This window comes from Callospermophilus lateralis, chromosome 9, assembly GCF_048772815.1.
Source record: "Callospermophilus lateralis isolate mCalLat2 chromosome 9, mCalLat2.hap1, whole genome shotgun sequence".
NCBI lineage: Eukaryota > Metazoa > Chordata > Mammalia > Rodentia > Sciuridae > Callospermophilus > Callospermophilus lateralis.
The window spans coordinates 83,458,016-83,477,815 of record NC_135313.1 but is presented as its reverse complement, the minus strand read 5'-3'; the positions used below and the strand labels follow the sequence as shown (position 1 = coordinate 83,477,815).

At 33.7% G+C, this 19,800-nt stretch overlaps 1 protein-coding gene across 6 annotated transcripts in view; it reads right to left on the bottom strand.

Moving 5' to 3' along the window:
* Qtman (queuosine-tRNA mannosyltransferase) overlaps nucleotides 1-19,800 on the bottom strand; it is a 369,524-nt gene that overhangs the window by 254,911 nt on the left and 94,813 nt on the right. For 2 of the 6 annotated variants that reach the window (XM_076866170.1, XM_076866169.2), the window contains 2 exons: nucleotides 12,632-12,696; nucleotides 8,398-8,590 (listed from right to left, as the gene is read on the bottom strand). The exons of 2 other annotated variants lie outside the window; for them this stretch is intronic. In XM_076866170.1, coding sequence (XP_076722285.1) covers nucleotides 8,398-8,576 — 179 coding nt within the window. In that variant the 5' untranslated portion in view covers nucleotides 8,577-8,590; nucleotides 12,632-12,696. The remainder of the gene's footprint in view (nucleotides 1-8,397; nucleotides 8,591-12,631; nucleotides 12,697-19,800) is intronic. 2 more of the 6 variants (XM_076866171.1, XM_076866172.1) reach the window with 1 other exon arrangement.

Genomic DNA, 19,800 nt, shown 5'->3' with positions numbered 1-19,800 from the left:
TCAAGGCTATGAATATTAGCAAATGAATACAGGCACTAAGCTTTCTTTCCATCAACCAAGGGTTTACTAAGGACTTACCATGTGCTAACATCATGCATCAAAGTTTATCCAAGTTTATAAAGTTTGCCTTTACATCACCCGTGCTAGCACAGGCGCGCGCGCGCACACACACACACACTACAAGAAATGCAATAAAATGTAGGACTACATTCTTTAGAAAGAGAAAAGGGTGAAATGGACACATGTGCTCCTTTGTAAGCAGGATCAGGACTCAGCTCCTGCCTCCCATTGCAGCTACATCTATGGGCAGACAGATCAAGACAGCAACAGAGCAATCATGTTCCTTAATATGGCTTATACTGAACATGCACTGGTTCTTCAGTGGATGGAACAATGTGTTCAAAGGAGCACAGAAGACCAAATGTGACCCCCAATGTAACAAGTAATCATGAAGCCTTCTTTAATTAAGTAGGCTTAAGTGGAAGGAAAGGGCAGCAAAGGATCTTCCTCCTGGCTTTTTAGGTCCCAAATACAGTATGTCAGAGACTGAGACTTGTGCACATGCTATAGTAGCAAAAGGGAACATATTTTCATTGACTAGAACCTTAATAAAAGAGCAAAAACTTTCTTAAGTAAACAAATGTTGAGGATGAAAGTAGAATCAAAATATTTTTCATTTCCTAAACACATTTTTTCCCATGCTATGGAAATTAACCATGATGAAGACACTCATCACCTAAAAACAGCAGATTGGAAGTGTTCTAAAGTCAGACAAATAGCTTCAATAATTATGTCAGAAGTGAGCATAACACAAAAGCAAAATTATAAAAGCCCTCCCTTAATCTCTATTCAGAGCTCTTTTATATAATATTATGTTTTGTATCCACTTGGGGATATACTTTTCTTTTTTCTTACTTTCCTTTCCCATTATATTCATTAAAAGCAAAGATATTCTCCCCTCTGTAAAATGTAGTAAACATACAGTTTGTCTTTTAAAATACAGTTGTCAGATTTCAAAGAGTAAATGGATAGGAGATCTACTCTAGAAGTGTTTAAGGTATAGAGTCTGTTAGAAATAATGTAGGCACATGAACAATTGTGTGGGGGGGATGGGAGGAGTTGCATAGAATCTTACATGCAACATTTTATTTTTAAAATAAGCTACAAAGGATATTTAAAACATATACTTTAAATTGCACTGCAATGCTTACTCCTTGGAAGTAGTAACTTCATGCTATGTGCTACTAACTATACAAAAGTTTTTTAATTAGCAGATTGTGATGAGAAAAACTATGAACTTCATAACAAGAAAACTTTTTTTCCCCTACTAATGGAATATTTTACTTCTTCAGAGCATTGACAAATGAACGCAAAGAAAAATAGAAAAAAAGATGAGGCAATCATTTAAGGAGCATGGTGACAGTTTTACATTCTCATTTGGCAATGAAGAATTTATAAATTTGTATTTGTGCTCACGTGTATGTGAGAGAGAGAGAAAGAAGAATGAGAAAAGAAAAGAGAGTGAGACAGATACTGACCAAATTGCAATTTGGTTTGCAGAATTATTCTAATTCCATAGGGTCATGATCAGCAACATTTTCAATATAAAAGTCCACATGGCTAAACAGAACAATAAGAGGAGATTTGACTGAGATAAAATATTTAGGGGGAAGTCTAATGGGACATACAAATCTAGAAAGCTAGTGTATGCTGGTCAGACAGGATAGCAAGATTGATATGAAAACAAACCAAAAGAAAATCCCACAACAAGGCAGTATAGGATAGGGAAACTGGTTGGCTGAGCAAGAGATGGGGAATCTCTCAGCCAATTCTCATAAATGGAGCAGTCATATGTTGGTGAGATTATGGGATGCTACATTGCACCTAATGACAAAATTATTTATACAGCGTCAGAACATCATCCAAACCCCAAGAAGTGCACACAGCTGGTAATGATATAAGGCTAGTGAGCTGGGTAGTAATGGAATGCTGCCCCTAGCCAAGTTCAAAAACCAAGTAGAGAACTTCACAGTATACTAGTTTGAAGATAATTTGGGAATGGCAGGTATTGAGCATCCTCGACAGAGAATGTTACTTGTGTATTCATCAGTCTACCCTATGAATAAAGAAAGCATCTAATGTAGTTCCCTATTTGTATTTTAAGGAAAAGCCTCAAAAGATGAAAATTCAAATGACCTGTAACTTCTAAAACTGAAAACTATAGGGAAATGTGCTGAGGAAAAAATGAGAACATCACAGATTTACAGAACTAGAAAGGCTTTCGTCCTCCAGACACCAGCAATATTCAAGAACTGCAATATTTCTCAAGACCAGGAGAAGTACCATATTCACTTCTAATAGTAAAATCTAGTAATATAGTCTTAATCAAGAGATACTTGGGTTTAAATAAATTAGTTCATTTTTCCTTCTTCAGGTAGAAATTAAGATAGAAGAGTGGTTTAGAGCAGAGGTTTATAAAGAGCAAACTATATATGGCCTTTGCAGGTAGCCAGACTTGAGCTCAAACTACACATTCACCACCAACTAGGTGTGAAACCCAGTGATTCTGGAAGCCTTGATTTTCTTCTCTGTAATACCAGGATGATAATATCTAGCTTTTAGGACCATGGAATGCCTACCATAAGGTAAATATTCAATGTTAGTTATTATTATTTAATGCCATTAACGAAAAAAATTCGTTCTGGTTATTTTAGAGATAAAAAATGATGTCCTACATAAGCCCTAACAATACCTCATCTGCCTACAAATTCTTAAAACATCACTTACTTTTATATCTCAACCATGATATACCCTAATAAAAGGTGTTTTCACGATTGAAATAGTATAAAATTATTCAGAAAGGTGTATTTTAATTAAAGTTTAATAACAGTAGTTATATTTATAATTGTAATATTAAATTATTGAGAAAGTTATATTTTTATCAAGAGGCAAAAATTCAAAACAAGATATAATTGTCAAGGAAAGGAAAACTTAAATTACTAATTTTGTTTTTTGGTGTTGAGGATCAAACTCAAGACCTTATGCTAGGAAAGTGCTCTTAAACTGAGCTAAATCCCCAGACTTAATTTACTAATTTATAAGTGAGAATTGTTTGAGAAACTACCACCTTCTTTTTAAATTCAGCCATATCCAATAGTTTACCCATATTCATTAAAGCTAGCTATAAAGAAACAAACACACATAAGTAATTCATACCATCTAAAAATGATCATTTTCCCAGCATTAGACTCAATGTTTCACAGTGAATATGTCATTCAAGGGGAAAAAAATATCAATTTTGATTAGCAAAATAACTCAGTCATGGTACCATTATGGAAAACAACAACTCATAACAGAAGTATAAACAATGAAATATCACTTTATGCAATACTTATCAGCTTGAATTTTCACTTGATTTATTTTCTATCCACTATTTGCTTTCCCTCTCCATGGACATTAAGAAAAGATTATATGGGGGAAGCAATGAAACCAAAAATCTTAAAAAGAAGACACTGGACCTCATTAAACTCAAGTTTGGAAGAAGGGACAATGGCATAGGGACAGTAAATCAACACAGTCCAAGGACCCAACCCTTGCCTTATTGATGTTTAATGATTATAGATTCATTCAGATGTTCTATTCATATTGAGTGACGTTTTTAAAGATAAGATTTTCTATGAAATTGTCCATTCTAAGTTTTAAATGTATTAGCATAAAAGTATTCAAAGTATTTCCCATCTTTATTGATCTGTCATATGTCTTTAGTTATATTCTTTTTTCTTCCAAAAGGTGTGTGTCTTTAAAAACACTGTTATCTGTAGTTATATTCTTTTTTTTCTTCCAAAAATTATGTGTCTTTAAAAACAATCATGCCTGTGGTCTATCCACTTTGTGATTTCAAAGTAACTAATTTTGAGTTTGTTCATCTCCCTTATATATTTGCTTTCAATTTCACTATCTTCCTCTCTTTTCCTTATTGTTTCATTCCCAGACTACTGCTAGACCAACTAAGAGGGGCTCTTTCCTGGGCTACAGTTTTGAAGGATCCTGCATATCCCATATTATTTTTAGTATTATCCCAGATAAAAAATATTAAAAATAAATTATTAAAGATGATATAAATGTGTCTGTCACTCTGGATGCAGTACACATTCTGATATGCAGTATCACATCTCCTGATAAAAGGTGAGGATCATTCATGGAGGGCTGCTCCCAGCCTCCTGCATATGGGAGAGAGCAGCTGCTCCCTAAGGCAAAGAGCTGCAGATAATAGATACAAGCATTACACCTGGGCCAAGGAAAGGTCCAAGGAGCATAGGTGGGACACTGACTGCTTCTATCACACTCCTCCCCAGAAACTATTTTTATTCCTTTCCAGTATACTCTCTTCTGTTTGTTCCTACACCTCTCTTTCTTCATACCAAGGACAGTACATAACACTGTTTTCCACCTTACCTTTTTTTCACTTAATATGTCTTGAACAGCCTTCTGAAAAATGATACACAAAGCTTCTTTTAGATAGGTATAAGTAGTTTGGATGTGCTATTAGGATAATGACCATGGGTAAAAATTATATACTGGAGCTGGGATTGTGGCTCAGCGGTAGCGCGCTCGCCTAGCATGGGCAAGGTCTTGGGTTCAATCCTCAGCACCACATTAAAAAAAATTTAATTAATTAAAAGATACTGTATCCAACTACAACTAAAAAAGTTATGTACTATATATTTTAATAAATAAGAGGTAAAGGATTCTAAGTGCTTTCATCATAAAGAAATGATCAATGTTGAGGAAATAATTATGGTTAACCTGACTTAAATATTACATAATGTGTGTGTGTGTGTGTGTATGTGTGTGTGTGTATATATATATATATATATATTTATATACATAATTTTTATTTTTACATATACACATAATGTGTGTATATCAAAAAATAAAAATTGTAAATATATATATCAAAGGATCATATGGTTACCTATTAATATGCACAATTTTTATTTTTTATATTAAAAAAGGAAAAACACATGATAGTCATGAAAGAAAAATACATGAAACCACAATTACAGTTAGAGATTTCAGTACTCCTCTCTCAATTAAAGAAAGAGTCACAGAGTTATGTTTTGTGAAGAATTTCTACATGTTTTAGAGGCAAAGTTCTTCAAGTGACTTGGTAGTGATATTATGCAAAACTGAAGTTTAGGCCACCTCTTTCCAGGCTTCTGTCAGCCATTATAGAGACAATCCTAATGTTTTGTTCTTATACTTGAAATTCATGATTACAGATATTACAACTGCAGTCAACTGTAGGAAAGAGGAGGTGGCGCTCCCCTTTTAAAAGCAAAATTAAAAAGAAAGAAAGAAAACACTTTGCTTAAAGAACACCAGAGGACATCCATCCTCTTAACACTAATTTGCCATAACTTGGGGTCTGACTAACCCTAGTTGCAAGAACATCAAAGAAATTTGACCAAAGACAAATGAAATTATCACAACCAACTGGGCTCAATCATGCTTCATTCCCAAGGGCTGGATACTTAGCCACCCCAAAGAAACTGGCATTCTATTGACAAGAAAGAAAAAAATGTTAAAAATGTTAAGTGACAATGATCTGTATCTTCCACAATATCTCAGACAGAACAAAACATAATTATAGGCATACCAGAGTAAAAAAAAAAAAAAATTAAATAACTGATTCTTTTTGTTATCTAGAGATACTACAGAAAGAAAAATGAATGAACTATTCTTGAAGCTTAATCTAAGGTACATTCTAAGAAAGTGAAAAAGCTTAATCCTAATGCAAATGACTCATACATTTCAGAACACAAAATTTAAGGCCTTTCCTCAAGCCCCCATCTTCAGAAACCTTCTGTGCATTTTGTAAGTTTCCAAAAAGTAATGCTTCAATATAACCTAAGAATTACAATAATTATCAACTACTTTTAAGACAAATAACTTGTTGAGCTTTTGTAACTATAATCAAATTGAATAGCTCTAATGTGAATCGCGATGTGTTCTTTTAGTTGTTAAGACAAAATGAAATCAAAATGATTGTTTAGGCTGAATCATTTATTCTCTTAATAGTAAAATATTTCCTGTATAATAAACATAAAAATTAACAACTGCATGTACAGAAGCTGAGAAAAATAATGAACACACCTACATTAAAGAGCTTTCTCACCAGACACATTCTTATTAGTTCAGAGCAATTTGCATACTAGACAATATTGGTACTTAACTATTTTACCTTTATGAATTTTTGTGGGTTTATTTACCAAATGTACAAGAAGAATAAGTAACAAGAAAGCAAATATTTTTCATATATTTAAAAGTTTCCACTGCAATCAGATTTATCTGGCATAACAAAAGGTCATTTTACTTCAGTCTAGGATACAGTAAGCATAATTTTTAATCTAGTTTTAAGTTTTCAATCTGCTGCTATTTTCCCAAAAATATTCAAAAAAGTTGTTTTGGTAAAGAACAGATGAATTATCTTTGGTAAAATAGAACTGTAAGTTAAATTGGCAAGGTATGTATTTGGGTGAAATCTGATTAGATTAATACAAATAACTGAGCAGATTAAATGGTTGACTTTGAAAGATGACAGATACTATTGTTAGGCAGTGAGGTTACAGCTTTCAGAGAATAAAACTTTACACAATGATCTTTCAGTAATCCACCTCCCACATAAGACTGCTTCAAAGAGTATTGAGATATTTATCCTCAAATGCTTCAGTCTTCCAAGATAGCATGAAAGCCATGTGCAAAGAAGTGCTTGCGCATTCCCAATGTAAAGATGTCTGTGATACAATAATTTAATTCTGCAGTACTGAATAATCAAAATAAAATCAAACAGCAGATAGAGGAAAGTCACATTTTAATGTTCAAACGACAGTGGAAATTTATTATTTCCAATAGTAAGGTCAAATGAAAATGTGCCAACAACTCTATTGTAATACTTGACCTTGAGTATTATAATACAATTTGTGCTACAAGAATACAATTAAATAAGATGTGAAAACAACTATAAACAGTCAGATTTTCATACAGCAATAGTGTTACCATTGTCTTTACAACTTTTATATCAACACATTCATTAAAACTTCTCATACTATTAGTGAATCAACAATATTCACTTGGTGATATCAGAACATTAAATTATGTAAGCCACAATACATTTTAGATTAGAAAAATACAAAGTCCTCAATATGCACTAAAATGGCACTTTTATCTTTAAAATAAAATGTGATGTGAGTACTTACTGCTATTCCAACAATCTGAACTCTCAGAGACAATACATGGTTTTCATTCATGAAGTGAGTTATTCTCTGAATCCACCAAATCACTACTAAGAACAGAAACTTACATCTAAATTACAAGCTGCTGTCTTTTTGTAGATGATCTACATCACATGCAGCAGATGGATGTGGCTGCTGGAACCAAGATATCCACTGCAGCTTGCAGCATGCCCTTTGAACAACCTGTCTCTAACTACATCACTACCAGTGTGGCATTGCTCTCTCCTACCTGAAGCAACACAGCCCTACACAATGGGGCCCAGAATGGCAAGATCATCACATCTGTAAACCAGTCAGACAATCTTCTACTATTTAACCTTAGGGAGACATGTGGGAGGGCAGAGACTAAGAGGAGAGAAATGTTTAAGGGGATTCCTTTTCTTCCTTTCTATCTGTTACCCCTACAAATGTAATTAGTAGTTCTCCTCTATCTTTTCAGTATGTTCCATAAGCCTCTTTCAAATACATCCTCCTACTCCCACTTTCTAACAAATCACAATTCAGAATTGAGGTCTATACTACAAAATCTCCACAACCTTCAAGATTGAGTCAAATATTACCAGTTGCATAAATCCACCTTCAGTTTGTCACAGACAAAATCAATTTCTCCAACTTTCATACTCACATTGCACTTGCATATCTATGTCTATCTTAATAGTCTTTAAATCCCTAGTCACATCCATCTTTTCAACCCTGGGTCCTAGTGCAGAACAGTATAATAAACTAAACTGAAACTGTATACTCACTAAAAAAAGTCATTGGAGGTTAGTGAACAAAAACAAACAATGGCAAAAAAACAGCATGCCCAAGATCAACTTTCAACTCAGTTCAAAAATTGTCACCCACACCCACATATGCACTCAGAATAAAATCACAAGATAAAAGAAAAAAACTGTAGGTTCTAAATGAAGTCACTTTCCTAATAACCAGGTGTCCTGAGAGTGTGTTTATTCCACTGCTTCTCTGTCTCTAAACATATACCAACTGTAGTCATTATAACCAATTATAGAGTTGAAGAAATTTAAGACGCTGATAGAGAATCAACATCTTGAAAACAGGTACATTAAAAACAAGCTGAAGATGCCTCCTGAGCTCTGATTACCTGTAATGCTCACTGATGGGAATGTTCTGAGAGAAGTACAAAGCTGCTGTCCGAGCTCTCCAATGCCATTTCTTTGCAGGAAGGGTATAAAGAACACAGTCCTGTAGCTCTTCTTGGAGCAGATCCACCAGTTGTTTATGGGAACCTCCATAGAATGCCTCAATGATAAGAATACTCATTGGACCATTCAAACCTTGAGAGTTAATACAAAAAAAAAAAAAAAAAAAAACACATATATTTTGCAGATATACATGAAAATTCTTTAAATTTTTAAATTTTATTCTCAAAAAGAAAATACAATAATTTAGTCATGTGTAATTTTTAAAAATATGCATCCTAAACTGGGCACAGTAGTGCAGGTGTATAATCCCAGCTACTTGGGGTGCTGAGGCAGAAGGATTTCAAGTTTGAGGAAAACCTGAGGGAAACCTGAGGGACTTAGGGAGACCCTGTCTCAAAACAAAACAAAACAGGACTGAGGATGTAGTTCAGTGGTAGATCATCCCTGGGTTCAATCCCTACATTGAAAAACATAAATACATAAATAAATAAATAAATAAATATATGTGTATGTATATACACATACATATGTTTTTAACATACACATAAATTAAAATAAAAAACAGACATCTCAGGGGCTGGGGATGTAGATCAGTGGTAGAGTGCCTGCCTAGCAAGCACAAAGTCCTGGGGGTGGGGGGGAGGGGGATATATCAGCTTACATATTTAATGTTCTCATGTCACAGAGTGAATATTGAGATCCCCACAGGAGGAGGCGGAGAAAAGAAATCCTATCTTTTAAAAGTACATTAAGTCTTAAATTTTTGGAATCAATATTTTTATTTTAAAAAAGTGTCTTTATTTTTTGCTTGTTTTCCTCATGCCCTCACCTAAGCTTTGTGTCGTATCCCAAGAACACAAAAGCCTTCTCCTCCTGTGATCATTCACAATCTTGGTTGGTTGAGCTGTAAGTCTGACTCAGTGACCCAAGAACCTACTTGACCTGAAGCCCGTGTTTTACAGTCACTGATCTCATCTTCTAATAAAGATTTCCATTCTGAGAGCCCTTCATTTGTAAGGTCCCTCCCAGTTTGGAAATGTTCAGATTCTATAACTTTCATATCAATTCATCTTTAAATTAATCAGCTATCACTGCCCCTAATGAATCTATATTTTAAAGAAAGTCATTCATATTTGAATCTCAATTTTCTAGTATTAAAAACTTAAGGGCTAGGGTTGTGGTTTAGTTGTAGAATGCTTGCCTAGCATGTGTGAGGCCCTGGGTTCAATTCTCAGCACTGTATATAAATAATTAAAAATAAATAAATATAGATAAGTGGCTATAATAATAGCACAAGGAAGGGAAAACCAGGGGACAGATAATGAGGGAGCAGGATGCATGGATACCCATTCCACACAGAGAGGTTAAAAAGGCTTCGGTTGGAAGTAGTGTTTTAACTGAGAACTGGACTTAAGAAAGAACTCTCCAGGGGCACTGTGAGGCCTCCAAGTGGTTGGGGAAAAGGAAGAGCCTGTGCAAAGGAGCATCATCTTGGCTAAACATGATGAGCTAGGAGGGGAGTGCAGAAGGAGGTCAGAGGAAGAAAGTCATCAAACCACCGGAGATCCCATGCAGCTACTCAGATGGACAGGTAGCCTCCTTTCCAGCAGGCCCCAGGGGATCTTCCCTCCCTGACAATGGTGCCCAGTCAGGGCACACATCTAAAAAACTCATCAATCAACACCAAAAGACTATTCTCCATATTGGGATGTACCTTAACAACAAGACTTCTATAACTTGGGAAAAACAAAGAGAAATGCTGAGAATTAATTCCTGGTGAGCCAATCAATATTCCATCATGACTGTGCAGAGAGAAGGAGTGAAAAAGAGCTATGGTTGGGGGGTGGGAGGTGGGGGAGTATGCATGGAAATTTTGGATGAAATGACAGATCTTTTCTTTTTCCCTGAATTGATGACATTGCAACAAAATTTAATTGTATCTTCAGAGATGAAGAAATTCTGTTTATTTTCCTAAAATTAAAAAAATAAAAATAAATAAATAAATAAAGGTTAATTGACAACTACAAAGAAAATTAAAAGAAAAAAAATTTTTAAAAACTAAAGCATAAGATTTTTTGAGACACTACATATACCTTGATGACTTCCCCACTACTGTCAGTATCCCACCCCCAAAGGAATATCAAAAAGTTGAGTAAAGCTACATATCTGTTAACTACCAAGGATTCTACAAACGTCTTTATACAAGAAACCTAAGAAGGATAAAGTAGCAAAAAAAAAAAAAAAAAAATGGGTTTATTAACAGTAAAATTTCATCACTGAGAATTTGGCTACTAAGCAATTTTTCATTTTAATAATATGATTTTTGTTAATGTGCTCAGTGAAATAATCTGTATGAATGTAAAACTTTCACATACATTTCAAATTTTATACTATTTCCTGTAAGACATAAGGCAGAAACATCATTTTGTAAATGAATATTAGATTGCTTAAAAAATATTCCAGATGTTTGAATTTTCTTTTATGAGTGAAGTAATAACCACTCATTAAATAGCATATTGCTTTCTTAAATAATATTGTTCTGTAAAATTATTAGACTCAATGACTCAATAATGCTTTTCACTAATAAAATGGTATTGTACATGCTCAGTCAAGGTGTCTACTTAAATTGTGTTTCAAAGGAAAAAGATTCAAATAGTTCTCTGAGAAACGAGTGAACTGAAAAAAAAAAAAAAAAAGCTTTTTTTCTTGATATCTGAATACCAATGAGCACTTGCATTGTGTATACATGTTTGCACATTTACACACGCATGCACGAGTGTTTATTTCACTTATATGTAAAGTAAGAAACAATATTTGCCAGAGAAGGTGTAAGTTTGAACTTCAGTTCCATCACTTTCTAGCTGGATGGCCTTGAGCAAGTTACCTAACTTTGTAGGACTCAGTCTTATCTTCTTTAAAGTGAGTAACAATACTAATCTCAGCAGTGTGTTGTACAAATAAAATCATGAATGCTTTAAAATAAAAATAAGGTATTTACTCTTTTAGCAGTATAAATCACTTTTCTTAAGGAAAAGATAATTTTCAAATCTTCCAGCATTTTAAATTCAATAATCTTCATTTGTAGCCCCCTATCCACCAGGCATAGGTAGGAAAGGTGGACATACACATGCATTTGAAATACACAGGGTATTGCCCTTTTCTCATCATTCACTTGTATTCCAAATATGAATTTGAGATCCCCACAGGTTTTATGGTTAAGAGGTAAACTCAGAGACTGAGTTATGCAAAGCTTAATTTTTTAAGGCCCATTGGAGACTTCTGCTTTAATATTATGCAATGTTCAATGAGTTCTCAAACACTGTCCAAGTTCAACAAAGTGGAGGCATTAATCCTTCAAATGATGGAAACTTCTAGAAAGAAACTGAGGGAAAAATGAAAGAGAATTTTGAAAATTACGTCAGAAACTTAAAGACAGATAGATAAAAGGCAGTTAAACATTGCTTGCTATATTACATCACAAATATCTACTAACTAGCTTAATTTCCTCCAACCTAATCACACTAAAGTGTACATGCTCTATGTATCCTTAAAAGGTCTCTAAAAGGCTCTTGTACAAATGACCTGAGATAATATTTGACTAAGTGATGGAATGTGATATAAACCTCTCTCTAAAGAATATTTTACTCATATAACCTCAAAGAAAGCAACATCAATATTGGGGGGAAAAAACTGCTTTCTGATTCTTCATCACTCTGCCCTTTTCCATGATTAATCTACAGTATGTATTGTGACATAGATTTATTTTACAGATGTTTCTTATGGATGTGAATCACAACTTATCCGCTAATCACCAGCCACTGTGGAGGCAGTATGTGTAGGTGCTGCTATAGATTCAAGACACTCAGTAAGCAGAACTGAACACCAAGCATGTGGGAGGTCGAAAAATAGAAAAAGGGAAAAAAAGATTATAGCTGTAGTAGATTTCCAACCCTTTAATAGCTCAACACGAAGAGTGGAATGTACAGGTTTGAACTAGCATTTACTTGAGCATTTTTCTAGTGGCCAATGGGCGTGCCTGCATTTGGGGTATTTTTCTAGGGAGAGTAACTATGTCCTACCATCTCTGAAAACTATACTTAGTGGCTTTGATTCATGGAAATTTGTTCTGCTTGTTTTGTGGAGACAGACATATCCTGGCAATTCCCCACTTACTTCTATTGCAACTTTTGTGGCAAGAAGAAAATATATTCTTCCCTGTACTCTTCTTGAAGCACAACCTGGAATAAAGATGATTCCCATTAGATACAAACAAAAAGGGAAAAACTCATTTTTAAATAATATTCAAACCAAATATCATTACAGCACATTAAAAAGTAGTTCAAATACTTTTACTGTGCCTGAGTTTTGTTTTAGAAAACACTGGCTGGAGCAAATAGTCACGAGGTTGGGAAAAAAAATACCCACTTTTGCTGTTACAATAGAATTTGCTAAAATGTAACAGAAATATACTATTTGCCCATTTTAGCAAAACATAGATAAAACTGCAGGTAGTCACTCAGACACTGCAGAAGTTCATAAGCACACATGGAAAGACAAACATTTCTGGACCACTAGCACTAGCTAGTAAGGAGAGTGTAAAAGCAGAAAGAATAAAACCTCCAAACTTAAAGTGCTAATACCAAAGCAAGGACAGGGTCTCCTTGATGTCCAGAGGCTGTGCCCAGGTGTCTACCAAAAGATGGCAGTGAGCCTACACAAAGCCAAACACCTATGTCTAACATAGGTGCCTAAGTTCATGAACCTGTTAAAGCATTATCACAAGTATTACCACAGACCTTAAACCCTGGAACATTTAAATGGGGTAAGTTACAGAATCTGGGGTGTCAAGGGTGACATTTTAAAAGGAAAAAAACAGACCAAAGGGGGTGGGGGAAACATGCACACTTCTTGTATTGGAGAACAAATAACAATCAGACACTGACTTCATGACACTAAGAATATCCCATAACATTAAAAAAAAAAAAAAAAAAAGAGTATACTGCCACTCCACTCTTGCTCCTTAAGAAAGCAGATAAAATATTTCTGAAAAAAAAAATTGTAGCAACTTTTTAAGTTTTTCTGCTTAAACAAGTAAGCTTCATTTAAAAAAAAAAAAATCATTTCTTCAGCAAATTTTGTTCCCCAGTGGCACCAGATGAATGAAAATCTCCTATACTATTAATGCTTTATGAAAGTTTAACTCATTATCAATACTATGATTTAATGATACATGGTTTAATACTAAACATTAAATTTGGCAATATAAAATGAGTCAAACTTACATCTGTGACAGGAATTTTATACCATGTCAAATGCTATTTAAGATCACCAAAGAATGATCTATTTAAGAATTATCTGACTTCCCAAAAATTTATGTTTATAATTAAAAGGGGATACAAAGTGAAAAATCACAATAGCATTTCATAAAAACATTTTGACAAAAAATGAAAAAGTGCCATTAGCATCATCTCAATTAAAAACTAATATTGCATTGATAAGATAAAGAACAGAAGTTGCCTGAAACCAATGCTGTGAATATTTTTAAATTTTTATTAAAACTTTTTGTCATTATACCTGCATTTATTTTAGGCTTGACCCAATTTCTTTATTCCCTGAGCCATGATCATTTTCAAGGTGAACTACATTTTTGTCTACCTCCTCTAGCAGTTACAACTGCCGGAGTAGTTGAAAAAATGTTTAACAGTATAGATAAAGGAAATTTGCAATATGTTACTGGTCTACTGAAAAAGATGTGCTAAATACAAATGTATCATGTTGTTAAAAGAAAAAACTCAAAATCACTAGATATCCATAATTAGTCCTCAACTCAGGTACCTACACTATTAAAATAATTTTCCAATCTAATACCTTGTAATAATTTTAAATCAGGGGAATTATTGTATTAATATATTCCATAGACACCTGCTATTAGTTGTAGGAAGGTACAGTTTCAGTGACAATGGTTTTTAACAGTTTTAATCCCACACACATGAGAAATTGATTCCACAGATTACACATAGCTTGATGTCTGAAAACTTTGATCAATTGCTGAAAATACATTTTATATTTACCTGTATATACTATCTGGAAACTTAAGCCTGGCAGAGCAAAGAGCACTGTTTTAACACTAAATGGTTTAAGCTGGGGAAAGTAAAATGTGAGTAGGCTTAGGCTTTCCCAATAGGTCATCAGAGGTTTACCTGGTATTTTCTTATTTACCCTTTCTCCCCATTCTGTTCTGCACTTCCACCTACACACTCCAACACACCCAGGTTTTAATTAAAAAGTAACCAATAATCCAGCAGAGTAAAATAGGGCAGTGCTGAGAAAAGCTAGTATTACCTTCCAGCCCACTCACTCATTTTAATGATTCATCAGGGAAACCCCATTTGTTAAAATATACCTGATATCTCATTAAATAGCAAAAAATAAGCATGACTCCCCTAAAACAACCTGTTAAGTTTCAGTATGAAGTAATAATACATTTTGCTAAAAACTTTCCTGAAAGTGAGTAGTACATTCAATTATCATATGAGAAAAGAAATACAGATTATAACAAAAAGTTGGTTTTTGTAAATACTTCTAAAAAATCAGAAACAAAATTCATTCTAACCTCTAACACCACATATAATCTCTGAAACTGAAATATAATGTGACATCAAATACAGAACAATAATCTTACAAACTAAAATGATATGCATTGATAATATTCTAAATAAAATGAAAGGAAGTTTGATTAATAATCAGTATGAATCCATTTTCTGAGCATTAGTCTGAATTGCAGATAATGACTAATGGAAAGTGATCATTAATACATTATTTGATTTTGATACATACAACCTACTCTTCATTAATTCCATACTGTACTATCACATGTACTTGAATAAACATAAAATCTTAGGTACAAATTTTAAAAGATAGAGCAATCTAATATTTTATACCGCTAAGCTGCTGTGGGTGTTCTATTTTTCTCAACTCTGACTTTTGTTTCCTATTGTGGCAACTGAGAACTAAGGATTTATGTATCAAAATCAAGTTTGGGGGCTGGGGTTGTGGCTCAGTGGTAGAGTGCTTGCCTTGCACGTGCAAGGCCCTGGGTTCGATCCTCAGCACCACATAAAAATAAAGGTATAAAAAAACTTTTAAAAAAATCAAGTTTGATAGGAATATGCCATACTGTTTGTGAGACAATTTAAAGCTATTTTTAACATGTTTTTCCAATTACACAAATTGTAAGGATCTCTTGAATACATTTTTGCAAAGTTACAATTTTACATGCATATACGACTATTTAATGTTCTCTAACAAATATGTTTATTCTTTTTTGATTTGGGACTTAACTTTTTGCTGAAAAACTATCAAGTCTATTATTCCATGGCTAAAATGGATACAAAGTATTAGTTAAAACACTCAAGTTTCAAGTGGAAATTCAACAAATGCTTACTGAGTACTTACCACATACTATCATTCAGCTGTTGTCAAATATTCATAATTTTCACAAATAATTAGATGTGTCCATATCAAAAATTCATTTCTTTACATTTTTGTAAAGTTATATTCCACATTATATAGAAAATTAGGAGACTTGTGACAAGTTTAGTGGTTTAATTTCACTAACAAAATACCAACCCTTTCAACTTTTCACTGCTATTAATTTCATGAATAACTTCAAGCTATAAAAGTCACAATGAATTAGTTCTACTGCATACTAAAAATATTTCAATTTGCTGACATTTTAAAATGTGGTAGCATATTTATGAATCAATAGAATATCTTACACCAGAAAACCATCTCATCACTCAAATTATTGCATTATCCTTTTAACTACTATACAATCTGGCTCACCGAACACCATTCTCCAAAAGCCAACTACAACTAATCTTTCCAAATGGAAATCTGATTATGAAATGACATGTTCAAAAACCTTCAACATCTCCATCAACTAAGGATAATATGCAAGGCCTGATACTTGGCAGTTAAGACTCATTTTCAGACCCTCCTTTCTCTTTACTACAATCACATTTGCCCTTCTCCCACTTCAATTCCTCTTCCCCCACATCCCCAGACTGTATCACAGCAATACTAAGTACCCACACTCATGCAGCTATTTAACTGTCCTGTGACTTCACATAATTCTCTCTCTTCTGTCAGTCTTCTCTGAGTCTGTCTGATGAACTTTTGATCAAATTTCTGCTCATGAATCACTATTTCTATAAAGTCTTTCCCCGAATTTCCCTTAAACACTACTTCCTCTTTACTCTGTACAGCACCATTAAACTTGCTTCACTCTGTGTCCACATCCTGCTTTCCATGGGGCTTTGAAAATCTGGAGGATGAGGACCAAGCCACTATTTGCCTGATGGCCAGCCCAGGGTATGGCAAATAGTAGATGTCACTAGGTTTTTGTGGAGCAAAAATCAGGAGAAAACAAGAAGCGGATTTCTTCTGCCTTAAGTAACAATGCTTTCACTTAACACAGATTCTGTGCAAGTAAGTGTTAGATAGCACTGTACCTGCTACTAACGATTGCCAATTACTCCTGAAGTCTAAACAGTATCAAGCAGCAAGTATATCTGAACACATTCTATTATGTTCTCTTTTCAGATATTAATTCATATATTTATCATTCACAGAAATCAAGATTTAATGAAAATAATGGATTTTTTTCATATAGATCTGCTTTAATTTTAACCTACTGCTATAGTAGAAGCAATGATGATCAAAGAGATGGGAAAAACAACATAATCAACTGAATATTAAGTCACTGTGAGTTTCATGACCAAAGATAACATCTGTAAGATCCATGAATTTTGAAAATCACCTGTAGTTTTTTATTCTACTTGATCTATTATCATCCTACTTTAATTCTAGGAGTAGGATAAGAAGTCAGTTCCTTTCACCATCAATCTGTATATCCCATTCCACATTTAGTAATTAGTAGGCTTTTATTTAAGGGGGAAGAAAATTGCATTTTGAAATATTTCCTGCCAATAATTATTTATTTTATAAATATATGAAAAGATGAATAATATATTTGCTTTCTCAAGACGGCATTTTGGGAGGATAGTAGAGGATAGGAAAGGTAGCAGAATACAACAGTTACTAATAGGGCATTATGTAAAAATGTGGATGTGTAACTGATGTGATTCTGCAATCTGTATTGGGGGTAAAAATGGGAGTTCATAATCCACTTGAATCTAATATATGTAATATGAGATGTCAAGAGCTTTGTAATATTTTGAACAACCAATAAAAAAAATAATAATAATAATAAAGATGGCATTTTGCCATTGCCTTCCAACTTCTTGATAAGGGTTGTAAACCAGCTCGATGGGGGGAAAATTGGGGTGTAACCCATTCAGATATAGATATCCAATAAGAGAAGGCAAAGTATGTCACAGAATCATAGATGCAAAAAATACTGACACCATGGTACAACCATTTTTCTTTTACAAAAGAAGAAAGACTATCAGCATCACTCCTCCTAAGCTACAACTTTATCTTTAACCTCCAGTCCTAATAGACAGCTTTTGAAAGGATAACTGGCTTTATGGACTAGTATTAGAAAAATTATATCAAAGATACATATACCAAGAAAGGTTTGCAATAGAAGGCCCAAAACCTTCACTATTATCAACCACTAATAATTAATTCTTACTACCACTAATTACTATTTATGCTCACAGATAAAAATCCGATGCACAGATTCTGTCACCATGTAAATATAACAGGTGGCATCTAACTATATTCAAAATGTCACACCCCGGTCCAAGGAAAACAGTTCGGCTAACAGCCCTGCTGAGGGTTTTAGAAACTATGCATCTTGCCATACAAAACCATCTTTGCTAATGTAACTGGACTCTATTAAAAAAAATTTTTAACTAAAAGACACAGTCAAGTCTATGACCTGGAAGAAGTCAACTGGTTTAATCACTAAACTGACATTGTTTATTGCACAGAAGCATTATCTTGCTACCCAACATTGGCTTCTGTGCCAAACTTTAAGTCTGACTCAGTTTGTGCAGGGTAATTATAAATATATACACTAAATGGGGTTAAATAAGATTACTAACAGATTCTTAACCAGAATGGCACTAGTCAGTCTCACTCAAACAACTTTTAAGAACTTAATCCAAATTAACTAAATAAAAAGCTGTTGAGAAGTTTCTCTCTCCAAGTGGGAGGCACAGATCACATTTTCAGTTAATTTGAAAACAGAAATAGCAGTGTTACTCTAACACAAAAACATTCTCTATGTCCTATTTGAAGTGCAAGCAACCCAAGCAAACATGGGTGGCATTCCCTTGATGAGTTGAAATAAATGTCACGAAGTATAAAGTTCTGGATTCACTCACTTCCAATGAAAAATGAAAAGGACATAATCTCACAATTCAATCTGATTTATCAGTGAGAAAAAGCAACTTAAGAAAATGCAAAAATTTTAGCAGCTCAGGAGGCAAAAGAATATCAGGTAAATACTTGAGAGAAGAAAGAGAAATTTTCACCAAGGACTAATGGGCTAGAAATAGATATCCTTAAATGTAGACATATTTAATGTTTTTACTATTCATTTTATATCAGTAAAAAACACCCATAAGTAACAGATTTTTCAAACAGCATTAAGTAGTGTGAGGTGAAGTCAGTATTTAAATCTGTCCTTTAAGATACAAATCAATAAAATCATGTTTTAAATCTGTATTGATTAAAGTACTTAGTGATACGTCTCTAATCTCCAAGGTTCTACATGAACATAGAAATTTATGATAAGTAGAATTAGTTAAAAGCACATTCTCTTCTATTTATTTTCTGTAGCAGCGTTTTGTTCTGTCACCATATATTTTTCAATACTCTTCTGATTTGCAAATGGTTTAAGATATTTGCTGATAGCTTAAGAAATCAACACCAGACAAACTGGATGATGTCTAGAGATCTTTAATGCTAAGTTTAAAAAAGCTTAGGAACTCAGTTTAAATCAGGGCTGAGTAAACCTGAGACTAATAAATGCAGTAATGAGAGCTGTCCCACTATTTTTAAATATCACAAGAGGCATATTATTAACCACCCACTATTATAAGAAAAAGAATCAGTCTTTAATAATAGACTGAATTTTAAGGTCCTGAAGATATTTAGGACTCAGACTGATGAATAAAGGAAAAATATACACAGCTGTGTCAAATGTCTAGAAGGTCTACTATTCTCCGAAGTTCTGCAGGGGAAACACAGGCTTGCCCATATCATCTGACACATATTTTCACTGAAGAAAAGATAAGTACCAATAGCTCAACATTTCCTGATTGGAGCAAGCACTATGACTTTAATTTATTTAGTGTCCTTGTTTGTCA